This window comes from Schistocerca serialis, chromosome 10 (assembly GCF_023864345.2).
Source record: "Schistocerca serialis cubense isolate TAMUIC-IGC-003099 chromosome 10, iqSchSeri2.2, whole genome shotgun sequence".
NCBI classification, from domain to species: Eukaryota; Metazoa; Arthropoda; class Insecta; order Orthoptera; family Acrididae; genus Schistocerca; species Schistocerca serialis.
Genome location: NC_064647.1, coordinates 195,734,308 through 195,760,073, shown reverse-complemented (window position 1 = coordinate 195,760,073; position 25,766 = coordinate 195,734,308). Strand labels below are relative to the sequence as shown.

General features: G+C 39.9%; 1 protein-coding gene across 1 annotated transcript in view; it reads left to right on the top strand.

Moving 5' to 3' along the window:
• LOC126425239 (1,5-anhydro-D-fructose reductase-like) overlaps positions 1–25,766 on the top strand; it is a 78,025-nt gene that overhangs the window by 40,327 nt on the left and 11,932 nt on the right. The window contains exon 5 of the mRNA XM_050088200.1: positions 5,730–5,889. Coding sequence (XP_049944157.1) covers positions 5,730–5,889 — 160 coding nt within the window. The remainder of the gene's footprint in view (positions 1–5,729; positions 5,890–25,766) is intronic.

Here is a 25,766-nt window from a genome sequence, read left to right as displayed (position 1 = left end):
GTGTGTGTGTGTGTGTGTGTGTGTGTGTGTGTGTGTGTGTGTGTGTGTGTGTGTGTGTCTGTGTGTCTGTCTGTCTGTCTTTCTTTACTGACAAAGGCTGTGGCTGAAAGGTATATGTGAGTGTCTTTTAATCATGCCTGTCTGCAACTTGATGTGTCTTCTTTACGGTAAGTAACAATCTGTATTTTTCTACACTGTTGATATTCCTATCTGGAGCTTCCATTGTTTGATTTAACCAGAAGTTAAAGTTCACAGCACTAATTTCCTGGATTTTCACTTAGATTCCAAACTAAAGTGGGAACATCACATTTCTGGAACTGTGCACAGATTGAGCTCAGCTGCTTTCGCTCTTACTAGAGGTCACAGAGGAAGCTTAATTTGCATATGTGCACTCCACTGTGTCATGTGGAATTATCTTCTGGAGGGAACTCTTCTCTTGCTCAAAAAAATCATCATTGTTCTGAAAGGAGTGATCAGAATGATTTGCAGAGTGAGACTAAGAACTATCTGTCACAAATTATTTAACGGGCTAGGAATTCCTGCTACTACTTATCAAAATATTTCTTCTCTCGTGTGCTTCCTGATGAACCATACTCTCTTTGAAAGCAGCTCAGCAGTCCACATGCTTAACACTAGATGTAAAAATGACATACACTACCAGTCAAAAAGTCCGCCCCCAGTGCAGGGAGCTGCTGAGAATTCTGTTGCAAACATTATCAACTTTGTTCCCACTGAGCTTAAAAACTTAAGGAATAGTGAATTCCTTTTTCAAAACTAAGCTATACCAATTTCTCCTGAATTACATATTCCACTGTGTTGAGAAATAAGTGATTGAGAGTTTACCAAATAAATATAGCTAAACAGTTTCACGGTTGTCAAATGTTAAGACAAGTGTTTTATGTGGTTTAGAATAATGACAATATTATGAAAAGGATAGATTGCTACTCACTGTGTAGAGCAGTTGTTGATTCACAGACATGCACAACAAAAAGACATATGTATGTGTGAGCTGTGCTTGCATGAATATTTATGTTTTCTACATTAGAAGAAAATCTTTTGGCTGAAAGCTCTTTTTGTTGTTCCTATTTTCAAATCAGCATCTCCTCTGTGTAGTGAATAGCAGTCTGTCCTTTTAATAGTATTGTCATTATTCCATCCTGGATTTTCCAATGTTTGATTATGTGGGTTAGATTATTTTCAATCACTGTACAGTGTAAATATGTATTGTTATTGTACTTTTATTGTTGAACTAATTGTCCTGTAGTACAATAAATGTGCCTGTCAAACGGTCCTGAGGCTGTCACCATTGAAATTTGAAGATAATAATTATTTATTACTATTTTGTTGAAAACTGACATTCTGAGCCCGTGGCTGTGTACAAGATGTAGGTTGACTCTTACGGAGAAGACAACAGCAACCAGCCACTTGTGACAATGCTATTTATTTACTTAAAAAGCGCCTTTACTGATTTCGAACCAAGAAGTTCTCTTTCAGGTGGCTACTTCATGTTAAGATACATTTTGCATTAGCTTTCGCTTTTTGTTTTCCGTAATGATGAAATTTCCTTGGAGTGGTGGTGTCCTACAACCAAAACAAGATGTGAGACAATGTTCTTTTAACTGTAACTGTGCCTCACAGCAATTTTAAATTGTGTAAACAAATTACTCTAGTGGAGATGGTTTGTTTACCTATGGGAGTACCCAGTATACATTTTATATCATTTTACTTTGGCTGTCTCTAAATATTTTGCTGTCTTGATCGAAAAACTCATCAACTACTTCTTCAATTTTAATTTTTTCTTTGGGTTCCTTTACTGTTTGCTTAATTGATTGAATAATATTGATGATAGGCTACATCCCTCTGTCAGTCCCTCCTCACCACTGCTTCACTTTCATGTCGTTAGACTCTTGTAACTGCAACCTAGTGTCTGTACAAGTTATAGTGGAACTTCAAAAAGTGTAGTCCAGTCAATGTTGTCAAAAGGTTTCTCTATATCTACAAATGCGAGAAACATAGGTTTGCCTTTCTTCAGCATATTCTGTAACATAAACCATGGAGCCAGTATTGTCTTGCATGTTCCTGCAACATAATGTATCTTCTCTGAGATCGGCTTCTACAGTTGTTCTACTCTGCTATAGATAATTGTGTAAGTATTTTGCGAATGTGACTTACTAAACTGATAATTTGGTAACACAGTAAAACTCAGTTTTTATGTTTCCACATTTTACATTAATTTTTGTCAGTCTCAACAGAAATCCTATTCTCCCAATACAATGCATTCGTGTTATTAACGATGCTGTGTTACACCATCTCCTACATTTTAAGTTTTCTTTGATGTTATCACAACCTTTAGCATTGATTTTTATACAGATTTCTGCAAAAAGTGCTTTGTATTCCTGCTCAGAGTCAGCCTTGGAACAAAGTAGCAAATGCAGACTATACACAGAGTTATTGATTGTGTAACGTAGGGTTAGCACAGTAAGCAAGATTTTCATTGTTGTTGTGTTGGGTCATAGTGTTTCTAAGGATGAGAAAGCATTTTATGTGACTGCCTTAATGATAATCACTATCCAGTGATAGTGACTCTAGTAGTAACCTTCCTTCTGCTCATTGTGTTGGATTAGAACAGCTTTAATTTGTTTCACAGTCATTTATACAAGTAAATTCCACTTTTGAAGATGGCTGTCTCTGTAATGGGCTTTCACGAATCGTCATTACTTCCACATGAAATACACTAATCTGTACTATGCGTGCAATCTTAAGTTGGTATGACCTAATGATGTCAGATGTAAACATTCCTCAAGATGCTTCATAACATCAAAGTTACCACTCTCTTTCTCATCTGAGACATCCCTGAGCTGAGTGACCTCCCTGTCGTCAACAAGCTGTAGATTCCATACCTATTGTTTCTGTTTACAAAGACTGCCAACTGTAGTGTTATAACCAATATTCTGTTTCAAGTTTTATGTACTGTAATTTTATAATGATTATCAATAATAAGTGTCACATTAGAACACAAGTATCTTTTTATAGTGGTTTCATGAAAGACTTTTGCTGCTGTGTTTTATTTACACCATTGGACACGATCAGAATGAAGAGATAAATCTGCACGCATGTTTGTTTGTGTAAGCACTTGCTTTTTATACTTTGGAGAGACAGGTAGAGCTAATTGCTGTTTAGAAAACAACTCCAATCAATTATTTCAGAGTTATTAAAAAGGCAAAATTTAAATTGTTTTAATTTCATGTTTTGAACAATATAAAGAGAAAAACATTATGCGTAATTTGATCATTTTTGCTTGTTGTGTTTCCTGTGCTTTCCTACATTTTTCACTTTCCTGTACTTTTTGGATGAGTTAACTGAAAAGTGCAAAAAGGGGGTTTTAACTGTATTCGTACCTGCTACCACCTGCCTCATTTGAAATAGGACTTTCCACGAAGTCTTAGTGTACTTTGCACATCTCAAATATGTTGCTCATGGTGTGGAATAGTTTTGTAATGGCAGACTTCCCTAGGATCTCAGTATTTCTGAGGGAATGTTGTCTACACTAGAGAACTCTGTCTGTTTTCTGTAGCATATAAAATGGCCGCTATTCCTCGCAGGAGTCAGCTGCAGTGGGATTAGCCAGCAGTGTTCTCTTCTGAAATATCACATCTAGACAGTTCTATGATACGGCTGCACACATGACAACAGTCAGGTAATATGCTGGCAAAGTTTGTATAGTGACAACAATACCCTTGCATTGCAAAAGAATACAGCTGCGTGTAAAGGTGCCTTGGAAATGGAAAAACTAAGAGAGTGTTGTAATGTCCACTGCACTTATTTTGTCTGGCCCCTAATGATGACATGTGAGAGCACTATCTGTGGAGGAAGGGGGGACTATGTCTTCTTTGTAAAAAATACTGTTTTTCTCTGCAGGTTGATAATTATTACCTCTTATTTCATATTTATGGATATTAAGAACTTGAATGGAAGTAATTTACTAACAAGGGGAGGCCACGACGTTTGGAACGCAGATTTACTGCAAACTTCGTACAATCGTAGTACTCCATGAGGACAACGAAATGTGTAAGCAGTAGCGCGTACTTCTCAAGCATTATTGAGGAAATCGCAAGATAATTTCGGTTGTCGAATATGTATCTGTGCGTGGCCATTTTAACCATGAAGCAGCTGCAGCCGAGTGGTGCCAGCGCGGTAGCTCAGCGTGTTCGGTCACAACGTTAGCTACCTTTTATAATAAACAACTGAGTGAACGGATCACCAAACAAACTGAACGGGTGTCATCGGACGTCTGCCCTGAACAAATTCAATGAACAATATACAACAAAATGTTTTTTTTTTTTTGGCATTCAAGCCGCTGGATCGAGTTCCGTTCGTCAGTTTTTTTTTTTTTTTAATTTTCAACACAGTCATTTTCTTTATTATTTATATTACAATCGATATAATGAGGAAAATACAAGTAATCAGATAAAATTTTGTTAAATTTACAATGTTATTTTGCAGTCTACTAATTTTTATTATCACAAATAATGTAATATTCATAACTATCGACTAGTAAACGACCAAATGCATGAAGTCATACTGAACATGTATGCTTGTCCATGATTTGAGAAATCCCTTATACCTGGAAGGAGCCCGAAACGACTTGTTACCTCGAAGTTTTGACCGGCACAGACAGCTTTCGAAAGATGTACAATTAATCGTCGCTTTAGACATTACAAGTTACAGGATGGTATTTTTCGTAAAAACATGGAAAACATAAAGTTAAATGGCACAAGCTGCATTGAATAAATGCTATGTTTCTGCATATGCAAGGTCTTTTGACATTTTCTGTGGAAAAACAAACCTTGTTAACATTTTCAAAAACCTCTCTTTCAGATGATAGTTTGGAAGCAAATTATGCATAACGCAGTATTTCCTTAAAAATCGGCGCTGATAATTGGTTATGCAGTATCGAGTGCATTTTAATAGCATCTTCCGAGAAGCAATTTCTTGTTCTCTTTCGATTAAATACAAACAGTTTTGAAGACATGGACAAGCATACATTTTTAGTATCACTTTATGCGTTTGGTCGTTTACTAGTCAATAGTTATGAATGTTATATTATTTGTGATAATAAAAATTAGTAGACTGCCAAATAACATTGTAAATTTAATCAAAGTTCATCTGATTACACGTATTTTTCCCATTATATCAATTGTAATATAAATAGTAAAGAAAATGACTGTGGGGGGGGAGGGCGGGGGGGGGGGGGGACTGATGAACGGAACTCGATCCAGCAATCGCCAACCACTTATATTGTTCGCTGAATTTGTTCAGGGCAGACGTCCGATGACACCCATTCAGTTTGTTCATTCAGTTTTTTTATTAGAAAGGGAAGCTAGCGCTCTGACCAAACACGCTGAGCTACCGTGCCAACACCAATCTGCTGCAGCCACTTCATGGTTAAAAGGGCCACGCACAAATATATATTCGACGACCGAAATTGTCTTGCGATAGTTTAGGGAATGATTCGATGACTGATTTTCCTGTTGTTATTTGACAGAGATGGTCTGTTAATCCAAGATATTTTACCGCTACATCACATTTTTCCCTGTCCAAATTTGTGGCCACATGGTCAATTACTGATGCAGTTGTTGTAGTAACCCTTGTTGCACTATAGACCAGTAGGGACATGCCAAAACTTTGTAGGATCTTACATGCAACTGCCACCATTCTTCCTGTTTCAGAATACCAAAACAACATCCCCTGAGCGATGCTGTTGTCTTGCGCATTGCCCAGAAACACGGGAAGTCAGCTGCACAGGTACTGCTACGGTTTGTCATGCAGCTGGGAGTGGCCGTCATACCGAAGAGTACTAATCCTGAGCACATACAGCAAAATTTTGATGTGAGTATGTAAACATTTATCGTTCACTATATGTCAGGCATGAAACAGGCGAAATACCCTCAGACTTCAAGAAGAATATAATAATTCCAATCCCAAAGAAAGCAGGTGTTGACAGATGTGAAAATTACCGAACTATCAGCTTAATAAGTCACAGCTGCAAAATACTAACACGAATTCTTTACAGACGAATGGAAAAACTAGTAGAAGCCAACCTCGGGGAAGATCAGTTTGGATTCCGTAGAAACACTGGAACACGTGAGGCAATACTGACCTTACGACTTATCTTAGAAGAAAGATTAAGGAAAGGCAAACCTACATTTCTAGCATTTGTAGACTTAGAGAAAGCTTTTGACAATGTTGACTGGAATACTCTCTTTCAAATTCTAAAGGTGGCAGGGGTAAAATACAGGGAGCGAAAGGCTATTTACAATTTGTACAGAAACCAGATGGCAGTTATAAGAGTCGAGGGACATGAAAGGGAAGCAGTGGTTGGGAAGGGAGTAAGACAGGGTTGTAGCCTCTCCCCGATGTTGTTCAATCTGTATATTGAGCAAGCAGTAAAGGAAACAAAAGAAAAATTTGGAGTAGGTATTAAAATTCAGGGAGAAGAAATAAAAACTTTGAGGTTCGCCGATGACATTGTAATTCTGTCAGAGACAGCAAAGGACTTGGAAGAGCAGTTGAATGGAATGGACAGTGTCTTGAAAGGAGGATATAAGATGAACATCAACAAAAGCAAAACAAGGATAATGGAATGTAGTCTAATTAAGTCGGGTGATGCTGAGGGAATTAGATTAGGAAATGAGGCACTTAAAGTAGTAAAGGAGTTTTGCTATTTGGGGAGCAAAATAACTGATGATGGTCGAAGTAGAGAGGATATAAAATGTAGGCTGGCAATGGCAAGGAAATCGTTTCTGAAGAAGAGAAATTTGTTAACATCCAGTATTGATTTAAGTGTCAGGAAGTCATTTCTGAAAGTATTTGTATGGAGTGTAGCCATGTATGGAAGTGAAACATGGATGATAAATAGTTTGGACAAGAAGAGAATAGAAGCTTTCGAAATGTGGTGCTACAGAAGAATGCTGAAGATTAGATGGGTAGATCAAGTAACTAATGAGGAGGTGGTGAAGAGGATTGGGGAGAAGAGGAGTTTGTGGCACAACTTGACTAGAAGAAGGGATCGGTTGGTAGGACATGTTCTGAGGCATCAAGGGATCACCAATTTAGTATTGGAGGGCAGTGTGGAGGGTAAAAATCGTAGAGGGAGACCAAGAGATGAATACACTAAGCAGATTCAGAAGGATGTAGGTTGCAGTAGGTACTGGGAGATGAAAAAGCTTGCACAGGATAGGGTAGCATGGAGAGCTGCATCAAACCAGTCTCAGGACTGAAGACCACAACAACAACAACAACAACAACATATGTCAGTGTCCATCTTGAAAATTAACACCAGAAAACTTTTTGGAGGGATCAAGATCATTTTTATTATTAGTACTACTACTACAACCACCACCACTACTACTACCACCAGCTGAAAAGGACTTGCTTCACCTCTTTTTCCTCCCTATTAGTTTTCTGAATTGGGAAAAAGGTTAGTGTTCTTAGGAATGGTTCTGGGGAAGGATGATGAGGCCAAGTTGTAGGTAAGGAATTCTGTTTCAGCAGAAGAAAGATAGCTGTACACAATCTGAAAACAGATCCTCACCTAATCATCCTAATTGCAGACAAAGGCTCAAACACTGTCGTTAAGAATCGCAGCAACAACTTCGAAGAAGGCCTCTGCCAATTGTGTGACTCCTCCACTGATAAGCTCGGACAGAGTGATTAATCCCAGAAGTCAAGCATAATGCCCAGTCCCTACTGAATTCTATAGGCCTTTCCTGGAGACTCTCCCTCAGGTCCATTTTGCTCCTCACCCCAACAACACCCAACACACCCGCCTTCTACATACTCCCTAAAACCCACAAACACAACATTCCTGGACATGCTGTTGTAGCTGGTTATTCCGATCCCAATGAAAAAAACTTTGGCTGTCATTGACCAACATGCCCAACCAATTACCTGAAATCTAGCCTCCCACATCACAGACACTGACTACTTCCTTCACCGAATCTCCAACATCACACCCCTTAACGTCCTGGATCCATACTCGTGACTGATGGTGCACCTCCATATACACAGACATCCTCACGTCTGTGGCATTGCCACTATTGAGCACTACTTCTCCTGACATCCTTCAGACTCCTGACCCATCTCATTCCTTGTACATGTTGTTGTGGTCTTCAGTCCTGAGACTGGTTTGATGCAGCTCTCCATGGCTACTCTATCCTTTGCAAGCTTCTTCATCTACCAGTACCTACTGCAGCCTACATCCTTCTGAATCTGCTTAGTGTATTCATCTCTTGGTCTCCCTCTACGATTTTTACCCTCCACGCTCCTCTTTTCCCCAGTTCTATTCAATACCATCTCATTAATTATGTGATCTACACATCTAATTTTCAGCATTCATCTGTAACACCACATTTTAAAAGCTTCTATTCTCTTCTTGTCTAAAATATTTTTCGTCCATGTTTCACATCCATACATGGCTACACTCCATACAAATACTTTGAGAAACGACTTCCTGACAATATTCGATGTTAACAAATTTCTCTTCTTCGGAAATGCTTTCCTTGCCATTGCCAGTCTACATTTTATATCCTCTCTACTTCGACCATCATCAGTTATTTTGCTCCCCAAATAGCAAAACTCCTTTACTACTTTAAGCGTCTCATTTCCTAATCTAACTCCCTCAGCATCACCCGACTGAATTCGACTACATTCCATTATCCTCATTTTGCTTTTGTTGATGTTCATCTTATACCCTCCTTTCAAGACACTGTCCATTCTGTTCAACTGCTCTTCCAAGTCCTTTGCTGTCTCTGACGGAATTACAATGTCATCAGCAAACCTCAAAGTATTTATTTCTTTTCCATGGATTTTAATACCTACTCCGAACTTTTATTTTGTTTCCTTTACTGCTTGCTCACAGATTGAATAGCATCGGGGAGAGGCTACAACCCTGTCCCACTCCCTTCCCAACCACTGCTTCCGTTTCATGTCCCTCGACTCTTGTAACTGCCATCTGGTTTCTGTACAAATTGTAAATAGCCTTTCGCTCCCTGTATTTTACCCCTGCGACCTTCAGAATTTGAAAGAGAGTATTCCAGTCAACATTCTCAAAAGCTTTCTCTAAGTCTACAAATGCTAGAAACGTAGGTTTGCCTTTCCTTAATCTTTCTTCTAAGATAAGTCGTAGGGTCAGTATTGCTTCACGTGTTCCAACATTTCTACGGAATCCAAACTGATCTTCCCCGAGGTCGACTTCTACCAGTTTTTCCATTCGTCTGTAAAGAATTCGCGTTAGTATTTTGCAGCTGTGACTTATTAAAACACATAGTTCCGTAATTTTCACATCTGTCAACACCTGTTTTCTTTGGGATTGCAATTATTATATTCTTCTTGAAGTCTGAGGGAATTTCGCCTGTCTCATACATCTTGCTCAACAGATGATAGAGTTTTGTCAGGACTGGCTCTCCCAAGGCTGTCAGTAGTTCTAATGGAATGTTGTCTACTCCCGGGGCCTTGTTTCAACTTAGGTCTTTCAGTGCTCTGTCAAACTCTTCATGCCATATTATATCTCCCATTTCATCTTCATCTACATCCGTTCCATTTCTATAATGTTGTCCTCAAGAACATCGCTCCTGTATAGACCCTCTACATACTCCTTCCACCTTTCTGCTTTCCCTTCTTTGCTTAGAACTGGGTTTCCATCTGAGCTCTTGATTGATATTCGTACAAGTGGCTCTCTTTTCTCCAAAGGTCTCTTTAATTTTCCTGTGGGCTGTATCTATCTTACCCCTCATGAGATAAGCCTCTACATCCTTACATTTGTCCTCTAGCCATCCCTGCTTAGCCATTTTGCACTTCCTGTCAATCTCATTTTTGAGACGTTTGTATTCCTTTTTGCTTGCTTCACTTACTGTGTTTTTGTAATTTCTCCTTGTACATATTACCAGCTAAATGCTGACTACAACTAGTTTTCCTTTGAAGTGAAGTTATACAAAAAGATCTGCGGCACATCCCAGGGCACCCTACTCTGCCAACATGTTTATGGGCTATCTAGAGGAAAATTTCCTGGCCTCCAAGACCCCACAACCCCTAGTTTGGTTCAGGTTTATTGATCATATCTTCAAATCTTGAGTCACAGCCAAGACACCCTATCTGCATTCCTTCACAACCTCACAGCTTCTCTCCCATCTGCTTCATGTGGTCCTCCTCTATCCAGTGTGTCACCTTCCTGGACACTGACATCCACCTCTCTGATGGGTCCATTGAAATCTCTGTCCACATTAAACCCATCTAACCGCTAACAGTACCTGCATCTTGACAGCTGTCATCTCTTCCACGACAGCTGTCATCTCTTCCACACAGCGAAATCGCTCCCATACAGCCCGGCGACGCGTGGACAGTACATCTGTAATGATAAGAATTCCCTTGCTCAGTATGCTGCAGGTTTCATTAAGACCTTCACAGACAGGCAACACCTCCCAAACCTTGTCCACAAACAGGTTTCCTGTGCCATATTCCCAGATGCTCGTAATCCTCTCACCACTTCCAAGAATCAGCTACTAAGGAGTGGACTGGAATGACCAAACTGTATCCTTCACTAGGGCTTCAATTATCTCTCATCTTACCCTGAAATGAGGGACATCCTGCCCAAGATCCTTCCTCACCCCTCCTGAAGTGGTATTCCATCACTCACCCAATCTACACAACATCCATCTCTACACCACTCTGACTTATCACCCATGCCGTAGGATCGTATCCCAATGGAAGGTTCAGGTGCTAGACCTGCCCAATCCACCCACCCAGCACTTCCTTCTCCAGTCCTGTCACTGACTTATCCTACCACATCGGAGGCCGGACCACCTGTTATAAAGCAGCAATGTCATATACTAGCTCTGCTGCCTACACAGCACAGCTTTTTATGTTCATATGATTACTGACCAGCTGTCAACCAGGACAAATGGCCACTGCCAAACTGCTGCCCAGAAAAAAGTTTTCTTCCTTTTGTGTGTGCCTACAGACAACACTTATGCTCTTCTATGAGTGGTCTGCTTTAATCCAAAATTCATCGCCATCAGGATTTCCTTCCAGTGAACTAGGAAGGAACTTTGTGAATGATATGCCTCCTTGGCTGATAGTTTTTTTTTTTTTTTCATCCCGCGTTACTCCTCTCCTCTTGAGGGCTTCATTGTTTTGGTCTGTCCATCTCTTCCTAGGCGCCTCTCAATCACTCTTTTTCCTTGGTACCTCTATCTCCAAATACTGATGTCGGGTTAGAGTCAGGTGCATTTGCTTCACATGACTTGACCATTTCAGACTTGCAGCACTCATCTTTTCCTCCATTGCCAAGTTCACCTCAGGTCTCTCCTTACATATTCATTCCTGACTCTCCCTCCCTCCCTCCCTCCCTCCCTCTCTCTCTCTCTCTCTCTCTCTCTTTCTCTCCCTCCCTCCCTCCCTCCCTCCCTCCCTCCCTCCATCCCTCTCCTGCTGGTGTTTAGTAGAGCTGACTTGAGGCACTTCATTTTACATACTTGCATTTAACTAACTCTCTTCTTTCTTATTTACAACATAGGTCTCCAGACTGTACATCGCGATTGGCAGGAGATACATTTTGTAGGTGGTCTGTGTAGCTCTTGAAGGGACTCCTTTGTTCCAGATTAGGTTTCGTACTTGGTGGTAGAAGCTGGTTCCTTTAGTTACTCTATTTAAAGCTTCTAGTTTGGCACTTCCGTCACTTGATATGACACTACCCAGATAACTGAAACTTTTCACACATTCAGCCTTCTCACCTTCTTGTATATCTCACAGGTGTGGGCGTCCTGATCATCTTCATTGTCACTGTCTTGCTCTTACTTACAGTTGACTTGAATTCTTTAAATTTTTCATGCCAGTAATCTAGCCTCTGCTGAACCCCTATTGCTGTCTTTCCCCAAATGGTGATGTCACCAGCAAAAGCAAGAGCATTGAGATCTTCATTTTCTTCTTCCTTGATTTCTTTTATGATAGTGTCCATAAGTGTAATGAAGAATAGCATGGAAAATGAACTGCCTTGCTGAACACCTCTCTGTGAAATCGTTTTGATCTTCCACCTCCTACTTGTACACTGCTTTCACAATCTTCATGTAGTACCTGAGCTTTTATAATCAATGAATCGAGGACATTATCTTTTCTGGGCCATTCCCATATTTTACTCTTTGGTACATAGTAATTTTTTCCCAAATCGAGGAACACTGTTATCAGATTCTATCCTTTTCACTATTACTTCTCCATTAAAATAATTCGAAGTATATTCGTATAAATTACATTTGGTGTTTTTCTTTTGTTTTCAAATAAGTTTTGTTGCTTGTACGTATGAATCTGTTACACGTAGTTCTGCAATTGAGAAACATTATTCTTCTAAATTTTCCCTGCAACAGAGGAATGTCTGTCCTTGCGCTGTATGAGAGTAATACTGTATGATAGTCTTATCGTAAATTGGAGCCTTTTAAAACTGAATGGAAAGTTAGTTGAAGTGGTTGGAATTCGTGTTATTAGTGCTGATATGTCCTTACCTTTCCAGTTCTGTGTTGTTGTTTAGAAGCTTTTTTGTGATGCTGTACTAGGAATATGGAAGAAATTTACAAATTCTGTTGGGAAGATTATGCATTCATCTGAGTTCGCCATTGTATTGATGTATTTAAATATTTTTCTTCTGTATTTGCTGATTTGTTTGTTGAACCCTAGATCACATAAGAACCAGATTGCCCTGTGACACCCTTTGGCAGGCAACCCTCCTTGGGGGACAGCCGCCAGGCATTGGCAGTGCCACAGCGTTACTTGTGCAACACTGGTTAAGTGGCACTATGGTCGGTAAAAGGCTGTGGCCTTACACTCTGTCATGCATGAGCCAAATGTATGCAGTCGATCTTAGTGATAATGAGCGGGAACTTTATGTATGACCCATTTTTCACAGTATGTACACAATAAGAATGTCAAAAAATGAAAGCACAAATATAGGCAAGTTATGAAAGTATTCTAAGCTTCAGCCTGATGCAACAGTTCGAATTTAATTGTTTATCTTTGATGGATTTAGAGAAAGAGAGTTATCATTTACTGTTGTACTCAGCAGACCACTGTGAAGTGCATGGCAGAGAGTAGTTACCTTTGTGTCATTTATTATGGCTTTTCCCTCATTTCACATATTGTAGGGTGCAGGAAGAATGATTGCTTAAATGCATCTGTGGGCTTTCGGACTGTGCAGGAGCAATATCTCTTGTTAAAATATTCCGGAGGTAAAATAGTCCCCCATTCGGATCTCGGGGCGGGGACTACTCAAGAGGATGTTGTTATCAGGAGAAAGAAAACTGGCGTTCTACGGATCGGAGCATGGAATGTCAGATCCCTTTATCGGGCAGATAGGTTAGAAAATTTAAAAAGGGAAATGGATAGGTTAAAGTTAGATATAGTGGGAATTAGTGAAGTTCGGTGGCAGGAGGAACAAGACTTCTGGACAGGTGACTACAGGGTTATAAACACAAAATCAAATAGGGGTAAAGCAGGAGTAGGTTTAATATTGAATAGGAAAATAGGAATGCGGGTAAGCTACTACAAACAGCATAGTGAATGCATTATTGTGGCCAAGATAGATACGAAGCCCACACCTACTACAGTAGTACAAGTTTATATGCCAACTAGCTCTGCAGATGACGAAGAAATTGAAGAAATGTATGATGAAATAAAAGAAATTATTCAGATAGTGAAGGGAGACGAAAATTTAATAGTCATGGGTGACTGGAATTTGAGTGTAGGAAAAGGGAGAGAAGGAAACGTAGTAGGTGAATATGGATTGGGGCTAAGAAATGAAAGAGGAAGCTGCCTGGTAGAATTTTACACAAAGCTCAACATAATCATAGCTAACACTTGGTTTAAGAATAATGAAAGAAGGTTGTATACATGGAAGAACCCTGGAGATACTAAAAGGTATCAGATAGATTATATAAAGATAAGACAGAGATTTAGGAACCAGGTTTTAAATTGTAAGACATTTCCAGGGGCAGATGTGGACTCTGACCACAATCAATTGGTTATGACCTGTAGATTAAAACAGAAGAAACTGCAAAAAGGTGGGAATTTAAGGAGATGGGACCTGGATAAACTGAAAGAACCAGAGGCTTTACAGAGTTTCAGGGAGAGCATAAGGGAACAATTGATGGGAATGGGGGAAAGAAATACAGTAGAAGAAGAATGGGTAGCTTTGAGGGATGAAGTAGTGAAGGCAGCAGAGGATCAAGTAGGTAAAAAGACGAGGGCTAGTAGAAATCCTTGGGTAACAGAAGAAATATTGAATTTAATTGATGAAAGGAGAAAATATAAAAATGCAGTAAATGAAGCAGGCAAAAAGGAATATAAACGTCTCAAAAATGAGATCGACAGGAAGTGCAAAATGGCTAAGCAAGGATGGCTAGAGGACAAATGTAAGGATGTAGAGGCTTATCTCACTAGGGGTAAGATAGATACTGCCTACAGGAAAATTAAAAAGACCTTTGGAGAAAAGAGAGCCACTTGTACGAATATCAATCAAGAGCTCAGATGGAAACCCAGTTCTAAGCAAAGAAGGGAAAGCAGAAAGGTGGAAGGAGTATATAGAGGGTCTATACAAGGGCGATGTACTTGAGGACAATATTATGGAAATGGAAGAGGATGTAGATGAAGATGAAATGGGAGATACGATACTGCATGAAGAGTTTGACAGAGGATTGAAAGACCTGAGTCGAAACAAGGCCCCCGGAGTAGACAACATTCCATTGGAACTACTGACAGCCCTGGGAGAGCCAGTCCTGACAAAACTCTACCATCTGGTGAGCAAGATGTATGAAACAGGCGAAATACCCTCAGACTTCAAGAAGAATATAATAGTTCCAATCCCACAGAAAGCAGGTGTTGACAGATGTGAAAATTACGGAACTATGAGTTTTAATAAGTCACATCTGAAAAATACTAACACGAATTCTTTACAGACGAATGGAAAAACTAGTAGAAGTCAACCTCGGGGAAGATCATTTTGGATTCCGTAGAAACACTGGAACACGTGAGGCAATACTGACCTTACGACTTATCTTAGAAGAAAGATTAAGGAAAGGCAAACCTACGTTTCTAGCATTTGTAGACTTAGAGAAAGCTTTTGAGAATGTTGACTGGAATACTCTCTTTCAAATTCTAAAGGTGGCAGGGGTAAAATACAGGGAGCGAAAGGCTATTTACAATTTGTACAGAAACCAGATGGCAGTTATAAGAGTCGAGGGGTATGAAAGGGTAGTAGTGGTTAGGAAGGGAGTAAGACAGGGTTGTAGCCTCTCCCCGATGTTGTTCAATCTGTATATTGAGCAAGCAGGAAAGGAAACAAAAGAAAAATTCGGAGTAGGTATTAAAATCCATGGAGAACAAATAAAAACTTTGAGGTTCGCCGATGACATTGTAATTCTGTCAGAGACAGCAAAGGACTTGGAAGAGCAGTTGAATGGAATGGACAGTGTCTTGAAAGGAGGATATAAGATGAACATCAACAAAAGCAAAACGAGGATAATGGAATGTAGTCGAATTAAGTCAGGTGATGCTGAGGGAATTAGATTAGGAAATGAGACACTTAAAGTAGAACAGGAGTTTTGCTATTTGGGGAGCAAAATAACTGATGATGGTCAAAGTAGAGAGGATATAAAATGTAGACTGGCAATGGCAAGGAAAGCGTTTCTGAAGAAGAGAAATTTGTTAACATCGAGTATAGATTTAAGTGCCAGGAAGTCATTTCTGAAAGTATTTGTATCGAGTGTAGCCATGTATGGAAGTGAAACATGGATGATAAATAGTTTGGACAAGAAGAGAATAGAAGCTTTCGAAATGTGGTGCTACAGAAGAATGCTGAAGATTGGATGGGTAGATCACATAACTAATGAGGAAGTATTGAATAGGATTGGGGAGAAGAGAAGTTTGTGGCACAACTTGACCAGAAGAAGGGATCGGTTGGTAGGACATGTTCTGAGGCATCAAGGGATCATCAATTTAGTATTGGAGGGCAGCGTGGAGGGTAAAAATCATAGAGGGAGACCAAGAGATGAATACACTAAGCAGATTCAGAAGGATGTAGGTTGCAGTAGGTACTGGGAGATGAAGAAGCTTGCACAGGATAGAGTAGCATGGAGAGCTGCATCAAACCAGTCTCAGAACTGAAGACCACAACAACAACAGTAGCACACTAACTTTTTTGTGTTGGGTTCTTATTATTAGGGATGTCTACAATTGGATGATGCACTGGTGACTCAAAATTCGTACCAATCTTCACCCAAAATCTTTTTGACCAACTTAGCAAGAAATTTGCAACAAAAACTTCTGTAGGTATGGCCAGTGTAATATCTTTCAACAAGATGTCGACAGTGCAGTATCTGGAATACTAAAAATACCTGGATTTAGTACAATAATATAACTGGACAGATAAAAATCTACTCACCAAGTGGTGGCAGAACAAGCACATAGAAGAAGGTTATGATTAGGCAAGCTTTCTGCGCCAGTGACTCTTTCTTCAAGAGAAGGGTTGAAGGGAAAGGAAGAGCGGTGAAGGAAAAGGACTGGAGAGGTTTAAGAATAGGGGTACGAGCTACTTTATTGAGAAGAAGCGGCTCTGGTCTCGGAAACTGGCATACGGCCGGGAGAGTGGTGTGCTGACTACATGCCCCTCCATATCTGCATCCACTGATGCCTATGGGCTGAGGATGACATGGTGGCTGGTCGGTACTGTTGGGCCTTCATGGTCTGTTCGGGGGGAGTTTTTTTTTTTTAAATAGATCTCAAAAGTCACCCAGAAGCGTGGCTCTCAGACGTCATGAGAAGGAAAGACTGAGTCTCTCCTCTGACCCATGGTTCTGTGTGACTTTCCCAAAATCTAACCCTTTTCATAGACCTCTCCAGTCCTTTTCCTTCACCCTCTTTGTTCGCCTTCAAGCCTTCTGCCTGAAGAAGGAGCCACTGGCTCAGAAAGATTGCCTAATTACAACCTTCTTTTATGTGTGTGTCCTGCCGTCACTTGATGAGTATATTTTTTATCCATCGAATTGTATTATTTTGTCAAAAATTAATTGATTTTGTTGTTGTATTTAGTAGATGATACATGGGATTTGGGTGCTGGAGGATGGAAACTCTTACTGCAATTATGCCTGTTTCATGCTTTTTGTCTAATTCAGGATCAAAACACACATGTTTAGTGGGATGTGACAAGCAACTATTTATTTTATTGTAGCATGCAAAACTGGAACGGAAAGTAGTCCTGGATCAAGTAGCTAGTAATCTAGGTATAGTCAAGCTTTTACATGTTACTCCTTAAAGAAGGTATTTTGGTATTAATGAGCAGAGAGTGTTTGCTATTTATGATCTTCCACATTTGTTCCAAAGTGTACAGAACAGTCAGTGAATTGGTGATGTCACTTTCAATAATGCTGTTGTTCCATGTAAAGAGATCCAGAAGACATTCAACATTGACAAGAAGCACAAAAAGAGCAGAACAATTCACTGATAGCCATTTGTAACCAGACTCATTCCAGAAAATTGACAGTTTCGGTCCTAAGCCACTGTATTGATGCAGCTGTCAGAATTTATGTAGCAACTAAATAATCACACAGTGATACAGCAGAGAACACAGATAGTTTTATAGAACTTCAGAACAATTTATTTGCAGTTTTCAAAAGCAGGACAGCACTTTCCTCTAGTGTCAGTAGGTTAGGGTGACCAGACGTCCTGTATTTTATGGGATTGTCCCATATTTAGATTAAGTGTCCCAGTGTCTCAGCAAAATACTTATGGGACATATATTATCACGTCTTTCATTATCCGTCATGTACATTTTGAAACACTGTGTTTCTAAGTAATGTGTTGCATAACCAATTATTGCACAAATTGGTCATACCCAAAGAATAAAATAAATTCACTCTTTGACTAAGTCAAACTGAACGAGGATTGATTTGTAAAGTTATTTGATTGACAGTATATAACACTTTTACATGGCAAGCAGTTTTATCACTTCCACTTTCTTTGTGCGTTACCTACTGCTTCAGCTCACCGCATTTAGAAGTGTTATTTTAGACTGTCAGACTCACAGTTTATGTTACTTGGTGTGATATATTGCTAACTTTTCACTGACATGCCAATGAAATGTTAGTATTTACTAATAAAATTAAAGTTGAGTTTCCATTTCTGAAGTTAGAACAGCGAAGTGAGAAATTATTTTGCACGCTTGTTTCCATGTGACAGCAATAATACAATAAAAGATTTACTTGCTTAGTAATGTAATGTATTTTAATATTCTTTTTAGTGCAAGTTTTAACAAAAAGCACATTGGTCTATGTAGTTGTAGCACATACTGTGTGTTTTAACAAAGAACTACTGTATAAATATCGTATTAATGAAAGTTTCACAAAATGTTGATTCAGTTCAACTTCTAATTTGTGTTCCATGTTTTGATATTGGAAATATGGATACTGTACTGTAGGTGTGCTTGGTCAGAGCAATGTTCAATGGATATACTAGATAGGGCAAAAAAAGCTTTAAGTAATGTTCATAAAATTGATGAAAAGACAGGCAAAATCACACTACTTTCATGCATTATAGGATTGATGTAAACTGTTAATGCTGTCGATCAGCTTTTTGTAGACAGCTGGGGGGCTGAAAAGGTCACGAGTAGCTGGATGTGACTTTATCGTTTATCCAAAACCTCGCAGAAACCGGAACAGTGTTCGACATACGACTGCAGTCAAGTGTTCACCTCCGGTGGTGTAACGGCGTGATCCCGACTCGGTGACAGCAGCTGGCAACTGCCACCGGGTTGTTTTCATAGTGGCTGTTAAGGCAACAGAGAACTACTCCATCATCTGGCCAACAGCTTCCATCACCGCAGCACAGGATAATGTGGCCGTTGAAGATGGTGAAACGAAAGCTGAAGTTTTCAACTTCGTGTCCAAGAAATCATTCACGCAAGAGAATTGTACAAACAGATGATACTGTAGTATACAGAGAAGTTACAGCATTAGAAAATTGCAGCGAAATGCAGGAAGATCTGCAGCGGATAGGCACTCGGTGCAGGGAGTGGCAACTGACCCTTAACATAGACAAATGTAATGTATTGCGAATACATAGAAACAAGGCTCTTTTATTGTATGATTATATCATAGCAGAACAGACACTGGTAGCAGTTACTTCTGTAAAATATCTGGGAGTATGCATACAAAACGATTTGAAGTGGAATGATCATATAAAATTAATTGTCGGTAAGGCGGGTGCCAGGTTGAGATTCATTGGGAGAGTCTTTAGAAAATGCAGACCATCAACAAAGGAGGTGGCTTACAAAACACTCGTTCGACCTATACTTCAGTACTTCTCACCAGTGTGGGATCTGTACCAGGTCGGGTTGACAGAGGAGATAGAGAAGATCCAAAGAAGAGCGGCGCGTTTCGTCACAAGGTTATCTGGTAAGCGTGATAGCGTTACGGAGATGTTTAATAAACTCGAGTGGCAGACTCTGCAAGAGAGGCGCTCTGCATTGCGGTGTAGCTTGCTGTCCAGGTTTCGAGAGGGTGTGTTTCTGGATGAGGTAGCGAATGTATTGCTTCCCCCCAGATATACCTCCTGAGGGGATCACAAATGAGAGAGATTTGAGTGCGCACGGAGGCTTTCCGGCAGTCGTTCTTCCCACGAACCATCTGCGACTGGAACAGGAAAGGGAGGTAATGACAGTGGCACGTAAAGTGCCCTCCGCCACACGCTGTTGGGTGGCTTGCGGAGTATAAATGTAGTTGTAGATGTAGAACATAACCATCATTTGACCATTGAACAGACTCCAATTTAGATGACATTCTAATAAGCATCCCTGGTGTAGAGAAACAACTGAAGGAGTTGAAAACAAATAAGTCAGCAGGTCGTGATGGAATCCCAATTCAGTTTTTTACGGAATACTCTACAGCATTGGCCCCTAACTGAGCTTGCATTTATCGTGAATCTGTCACCCAATGCAAAGTCCCAAGTGACTGGAAAAAAAGTGCAGGTGACTCCTGTGTACAAAGGGGCAACAGAACAGACCTACAAAGTTACAGGCCAATATCTCTAACATCAGTCTGCTGCAAAATCCTTGAACATAATCTCAGTTCAAATACAACAAATTTTCTTGAGACCAAGAAGCTTATGTCCACAAATTAGCATGGTTTTAGAAAGCATCACTCATGTGAAACTCAGCTTGCCCTTTTTTCATGTGATATACTACAGACTATGGATGAAGGGCAACAGGCAGAGTCTATATTTCTAGATTTCCAGAAACCATTTGACATGGTGCCCCATTTCAGGCTGTTAAAGAAGATATGAGAATATGTTCACTGATATGTGAATGGCTCAAAGTCTTCTTAAGTTACAGAAACCAGTATGCCGTCATCAATGGCAAGTGTTCATCAGAGATAAAGATGTTAGTCTATTATCTCCAGTGCCCCAGTGAAGTGTGATAGGACAGCTATTATTCTTTATATACATAAATGATTTGGCAGACAGGGTAGGCAGCAATCTGTGGTTGTTTGCTGATGATGCTGTATGTACGGTAAGGTGTCAAAGTTGAGTGACTGTAGGAGGATACAAGATGACTTAGACAAAATTTCTAGTTGGCATGATGAATGGCAGCTAGCTCTAAATGTAGAAGAATGAAAGTTAATGTGGATGAGTAGCAAAAGCAAACCCATAATGTCTGCGTACAGCATTAGTGGTGTCCTGTTTGACACAGTCACATCATTTAAATATCTGGCCGTAACATTGCAAAGCATTACGAAATGGAACGAGCACGTGAGGGTTGTAGTAAGAAAGGTGAATTGTTGTCTTCAGTTTAGTAGGAGAATTCTGAGAAAGTGTGGTTCATCTGTAAAGGAGACTGCATATAGGATGCTAGTGCAGTCTATTCTTGTATACTGCTCAGGTGTTTCAGATTTGTACTAGGTCGGTTTATAGGAAGACTTTGAAGCATTTCAGAGGCAGGCTGCTATATTTGATACTGGTAGGTTTGAGAAACATGCAAGTGTTACAGAGATGCTACAGGAACTCAAATGGGAATCCCTGGATGGGAGGTGACATTCTTGTCAAGGGACACTGTTGAGAAAATGCAAAGAACTGGCATTTGAAGTTAACTGCTGAATGATTCTGTTGCCTTGGATCTATATTGGATGTAAGGAGCACGGACATAAGGTATGAGAAATTAGGGCTTGTATAGAGATATATAAACAGTGATTTTTCCCTCATTCTGTTTGCGAGTGGAACAGGAAAGGAAGTTAGTAGCAGTGCTAAGGGGTACTTTCCGCCATGCGCTCTAAGGTCGATTGTGGAATATCTCTGTAGATGTAGATGAGGATTGCTAGATGGAAGCCAGAGCTAGACTGTGGCCCAGGTGGCGACTGGCAGCTGTGGTGTGATTTCTCTCACATGCATCCTATCAGCTACCAACAATGGGTGCACAGGGAACCAGTCGTTGGCAGCCCACTATTCACAGGAATGTACGTCCTCCCCTAAAGTGCGAACCTACTTGGGATGTAAGTCACAATGAACTATACTTGACCATTAGAAGAAAATATTAATTATGCAAGCGTCTTTTAAATGTGCCTATCTGCACTATCTGCCTATCTGCATCTTTATGGTCTTTATGGTAAGTAGCAATCTGTTTTTTTCTACATTTTTGAAAGTATTAAAATGAAAATGTAAAAGAAAGGCTAGGCAACCAGCATACTGCATACTGTACTTTTATGTTGGTATTCATAATTCCTCCAGTATTTGATTTTTATAACATTGCCCCGAATGAAGAGCTTGAAGAAATTTAGACATATGCTACATGGGTTGTTATGTGTTGGTGTAGTACATTCCGAATTGCTAAGTGTTTCATGTGAATGTGAGTATTGGAAGGAACATAATGACTTCTCATAGAGAAGTAAAGATGAGGTGTGTTCAAAATAATAATAATAGGAATCTTTGGCGTTTTGGGAAATAATTTTATTTATTCTTCTGCTTCGAAGTAATCCTCTTAAAAATAGTTCCCATTAGACATTGTACATTTTTATACGCTCTCACCCTCCCCATGAACCATGGACCTTGCTGTTGGTAAGGAGGCTTGCGTGCCTCAGCGATACAGATAGCCGTACCGTAGGTGCAACCACAACGGAGGGGTATCTGTTGAGAGGCCAGACAAACGCGTGGTTCCTGAAGAGGGGCAGCAGCCTTTTCAGTAGTTGCAGGGGCAACAGTCTGGATGATTGACTGATCTGGCCTTGTAACACTAACCAAAACGGCCTTGCTGTGCTGGTACTGCGAACGGTTGAAAGCAAGGGGAAACTACAGCCATAATTTTTCCCGAGGGCATGCAGCTTTACTGTATGGTTAATGATGATGGCGTCCTCTTGGGTAAAATATTCCGGAGGTAAAATAGTCCCCCATTCGGATCTCCGGGCGGGGACTACTCAAGAGGACGTCGTTATCAGGAGAAAGAAAACTGGCTTTCTACGGATCGGAGCGTGGAATGTCAAATCCCTTAATTGGGCAGGTAGGTTAGAAAATTTAAAAAGGGAAATGGATAGGTTAAAGTTAGATATAGTGGGAATTAGTGAAGTTCGGTGGCAGGAGGAACAAGACTTTTGGTCAGGCGAATACAGGGTTATAAATACAAAGTCAAATAGGGGTTATGCAGGAGTAGGTTTAATAATGAATAGGAAAATAGGAATGCGGGTAAGCTACTACAAACAGCATAGTGAACGCATTATTGTGGCCTAGATAGACATAAAGCCCACGCCTACTACAGTAGTACAAGTTTATATGCCAACTAGCTCTGCAGATGACAAAGAAATTGAAGAAATGTATGATGAAATAAAAGAAATTATTCAGATAGTGAAGGGAGACGAAAATTTAATAGTCATGGGTGACTGGAATTTGGTAGTAGGAAAAGGGAGAGAAGGAAACGTAGTAGGTGAATATGGATTGGGGCTAAGAAATGAAAGAGGAAGCTGCCTGGTAGAATTTTGCACAGAGCACAACTTAATCATAGCTAACACTTGATTCAAGAATCATAAAAGAAGGTTGTATACATGGAAGAAGCCTGGAGATACTGACAGGTTTCAGATAGATTATGTAATGATAAGACAGAGATTTAGGAGCCAGGTTTTAAATTGTAAGACATTTCCAGGGGCAGGTGTGGACTCTGACCACAATCTATTGGTTATGAACTGTATATTAAAACTGAAGAAACTGCAAAAAGGTGGGAATTTAAGGAGATGGGACCTGGATAAACTGAAAGAACCAGAGGTTGTGCAGAGTTTCAGGGATAGTGAAAGGGTACAAATGGCAGGAATGGGGGAAAGAAATACAGTAGAAGAAGAATGGGTAGCTTTTAGGGATGAAGTAGTGAAGGCAGCAGAGGATCAAGTAGGTAAAAAGATGAAGGCTAGTAGAAATCCTTGGGTAACAGAAGAAATATTAAATTTAATTGATGAAAGGAGAACATATAAAAATGCAGTAAATGAAGCAGGCAAAAAGGAATACAAATGTCTCAAAAATGAGATCGACAGGAAGTGCAAAATGGCTAAGCAGGGATGGCTAGAGGATAAATGTAAGGATGTAGAGGCTTATCTCACAACGGGTAAGATAGATACTGTCTACAGGAAAATTAAAGAGACCTTTGGAGAAAAGAGAGCCACTTGTAAGAATATCAAGAGCTCAGATGGAAACCCAGTTCTAAGCAAAGAAGGGAAAGCAGAAAGGTGGAAGGAGTATATAGAGGGTCTATACAAGGGCGATGTACTTGAGGACAATATTATGGAAATGGAAGAGGATGTAGATGAAGATGAAATGGGAGATATGATACTGCGTGAAGAGTTTGACCGAGCACTGAAAGACCTGAGTCGAAACAAGGCCCCGGGAGTAGACAACATTTCATTAGAACTACTGACGGCCTTGGGAGAGCCAGTCCTGACAAAACTCTACCATCTGGTGAGCAAGATGTATGAGACAGGCGAAATACCCTCAGACTTCAAGAAGAATATAATAATTCCAATCCCAAAGAAAGCAGGTGTTGACAGATGTGAAAATTACCAAACTATGTGTTTAATAAGTCACAGCTGCAAAATACTAACGCGAATTCTTTACAGACGGATGGAAAAACTAGTAGGAGCTGACCTTGGGGAAGATCAGTTTGGATTCTGTAGAAATATTGGAACACGTGAGGCAATACTGACCCTACGGATTATCTTAGAAGCTAGATTAAGGAAAGGCAAACCTACATTTCTAGCATTTCTAGACTTAGGGAAAGCTTTTGACACTGTTGACTGGAATACTCTCTTTCAAATTCTGAAGGTGGCAGGGGTAAAATACAGGGAGCGAAAGGCTATTTACAATTTGTATAGAAACCAAATGGCAGTTATAAGAGTTGAGGGGCATGAGAGGGAAGTAGTGGTTGAGAAGGGAGTGAGACAGGGTTGTAGCCTCTCCCCAATGTTATTCAATCTGTATATTAAGCGAGCAGTGAAGGAAACAAAAGAAAAATTTGGAGTAGGTATTAAAATCCATGGAGAAGAAATAAAAACTTTGAGGTTCACCAATGACATTGTAATTCTGTCAGAGACAGCAATGGACTTGGAAGAGCAGTTGAACGGAATGGATAGTGTCTTGAAAGGAGGGTATAAGATGAACATCAACAAAAGCAAAATGAGGATAATGGAATGTAGTCGAATTAAGTCAGGTGGTGCTGAGGGAATTAGATTAGGAAATGAGACACTTAAAGTAGAACAGGAGTTTTGCTATTTGGGGAGCAAAATCACTGATGATGGTCGAAGCAGAGAGGATATAAAATGTAGACTGGCAATGGCAAGGAAAGCATTTTTGAAGAAGAGAAATTTGTTAATATTGAATATTGATTTAAATGTCAGGAAGTCATTTCTGAAAGTATTTGTATGGAGTGTAGCCATGTATGGAAGTGAAACATGGATGATAAATAGTTTAGACAAGAAGATAGTAGAAGCTTTCGAAATGTGGTGCTACAGAAGAATGCTGAAGATTAGATGGGTAGATCAAGTAACTAATGAGGAGGTGTTGAAGAGGATTGGGGAGAAGAGGAGTTTGTGGCACAACTTGACTAGAAGAAGGGATCGGTTGGTAGGACATGTTCTGAGGCATCAAGGGATCACCAATTTAGTATTGGAGGGCAGTGTGGAGGGTAAAAATCGTAGAGGGAGACACCAAGCAGATTCAGAAGGATGTAGGTTCCAGTAGGTACTGGGAGATGAAGAATCGTGCGCAGGATAGAGTAGCATGGAGAGGTGTATCAAACCAGTCTCAGGACTGAAGACCACAACAACAATAACATACACTCTCAATCCCCAAAACACTTGTGGAAATTGATCTTTATTATAACTTTTAATATTAGCTCTCTCAATAGTGTATTTTTAATCTCATTGGTGCTCGGGAACAGAAAAAAAACATGGGGCCATGTTTGGCAATAATGGAGGTGGGTCACTATTTAAGTATTGTTTTTGGCCAAAAATTCATTCAAGAATGCATTATTGTAGTGAAAAAGCCATGAATCGTTTCATCGCTTCACACAAATGGCATTAAACATTGTTCATAGCAAAATTTAATATTAATTACCTGATCCATTATATGCCACACGATTAATTGCCAATGCTAACAAAATACATGTAACACTTTTGACAGCTGACAGCAGGCTTAATATGTGGTATGGCTAA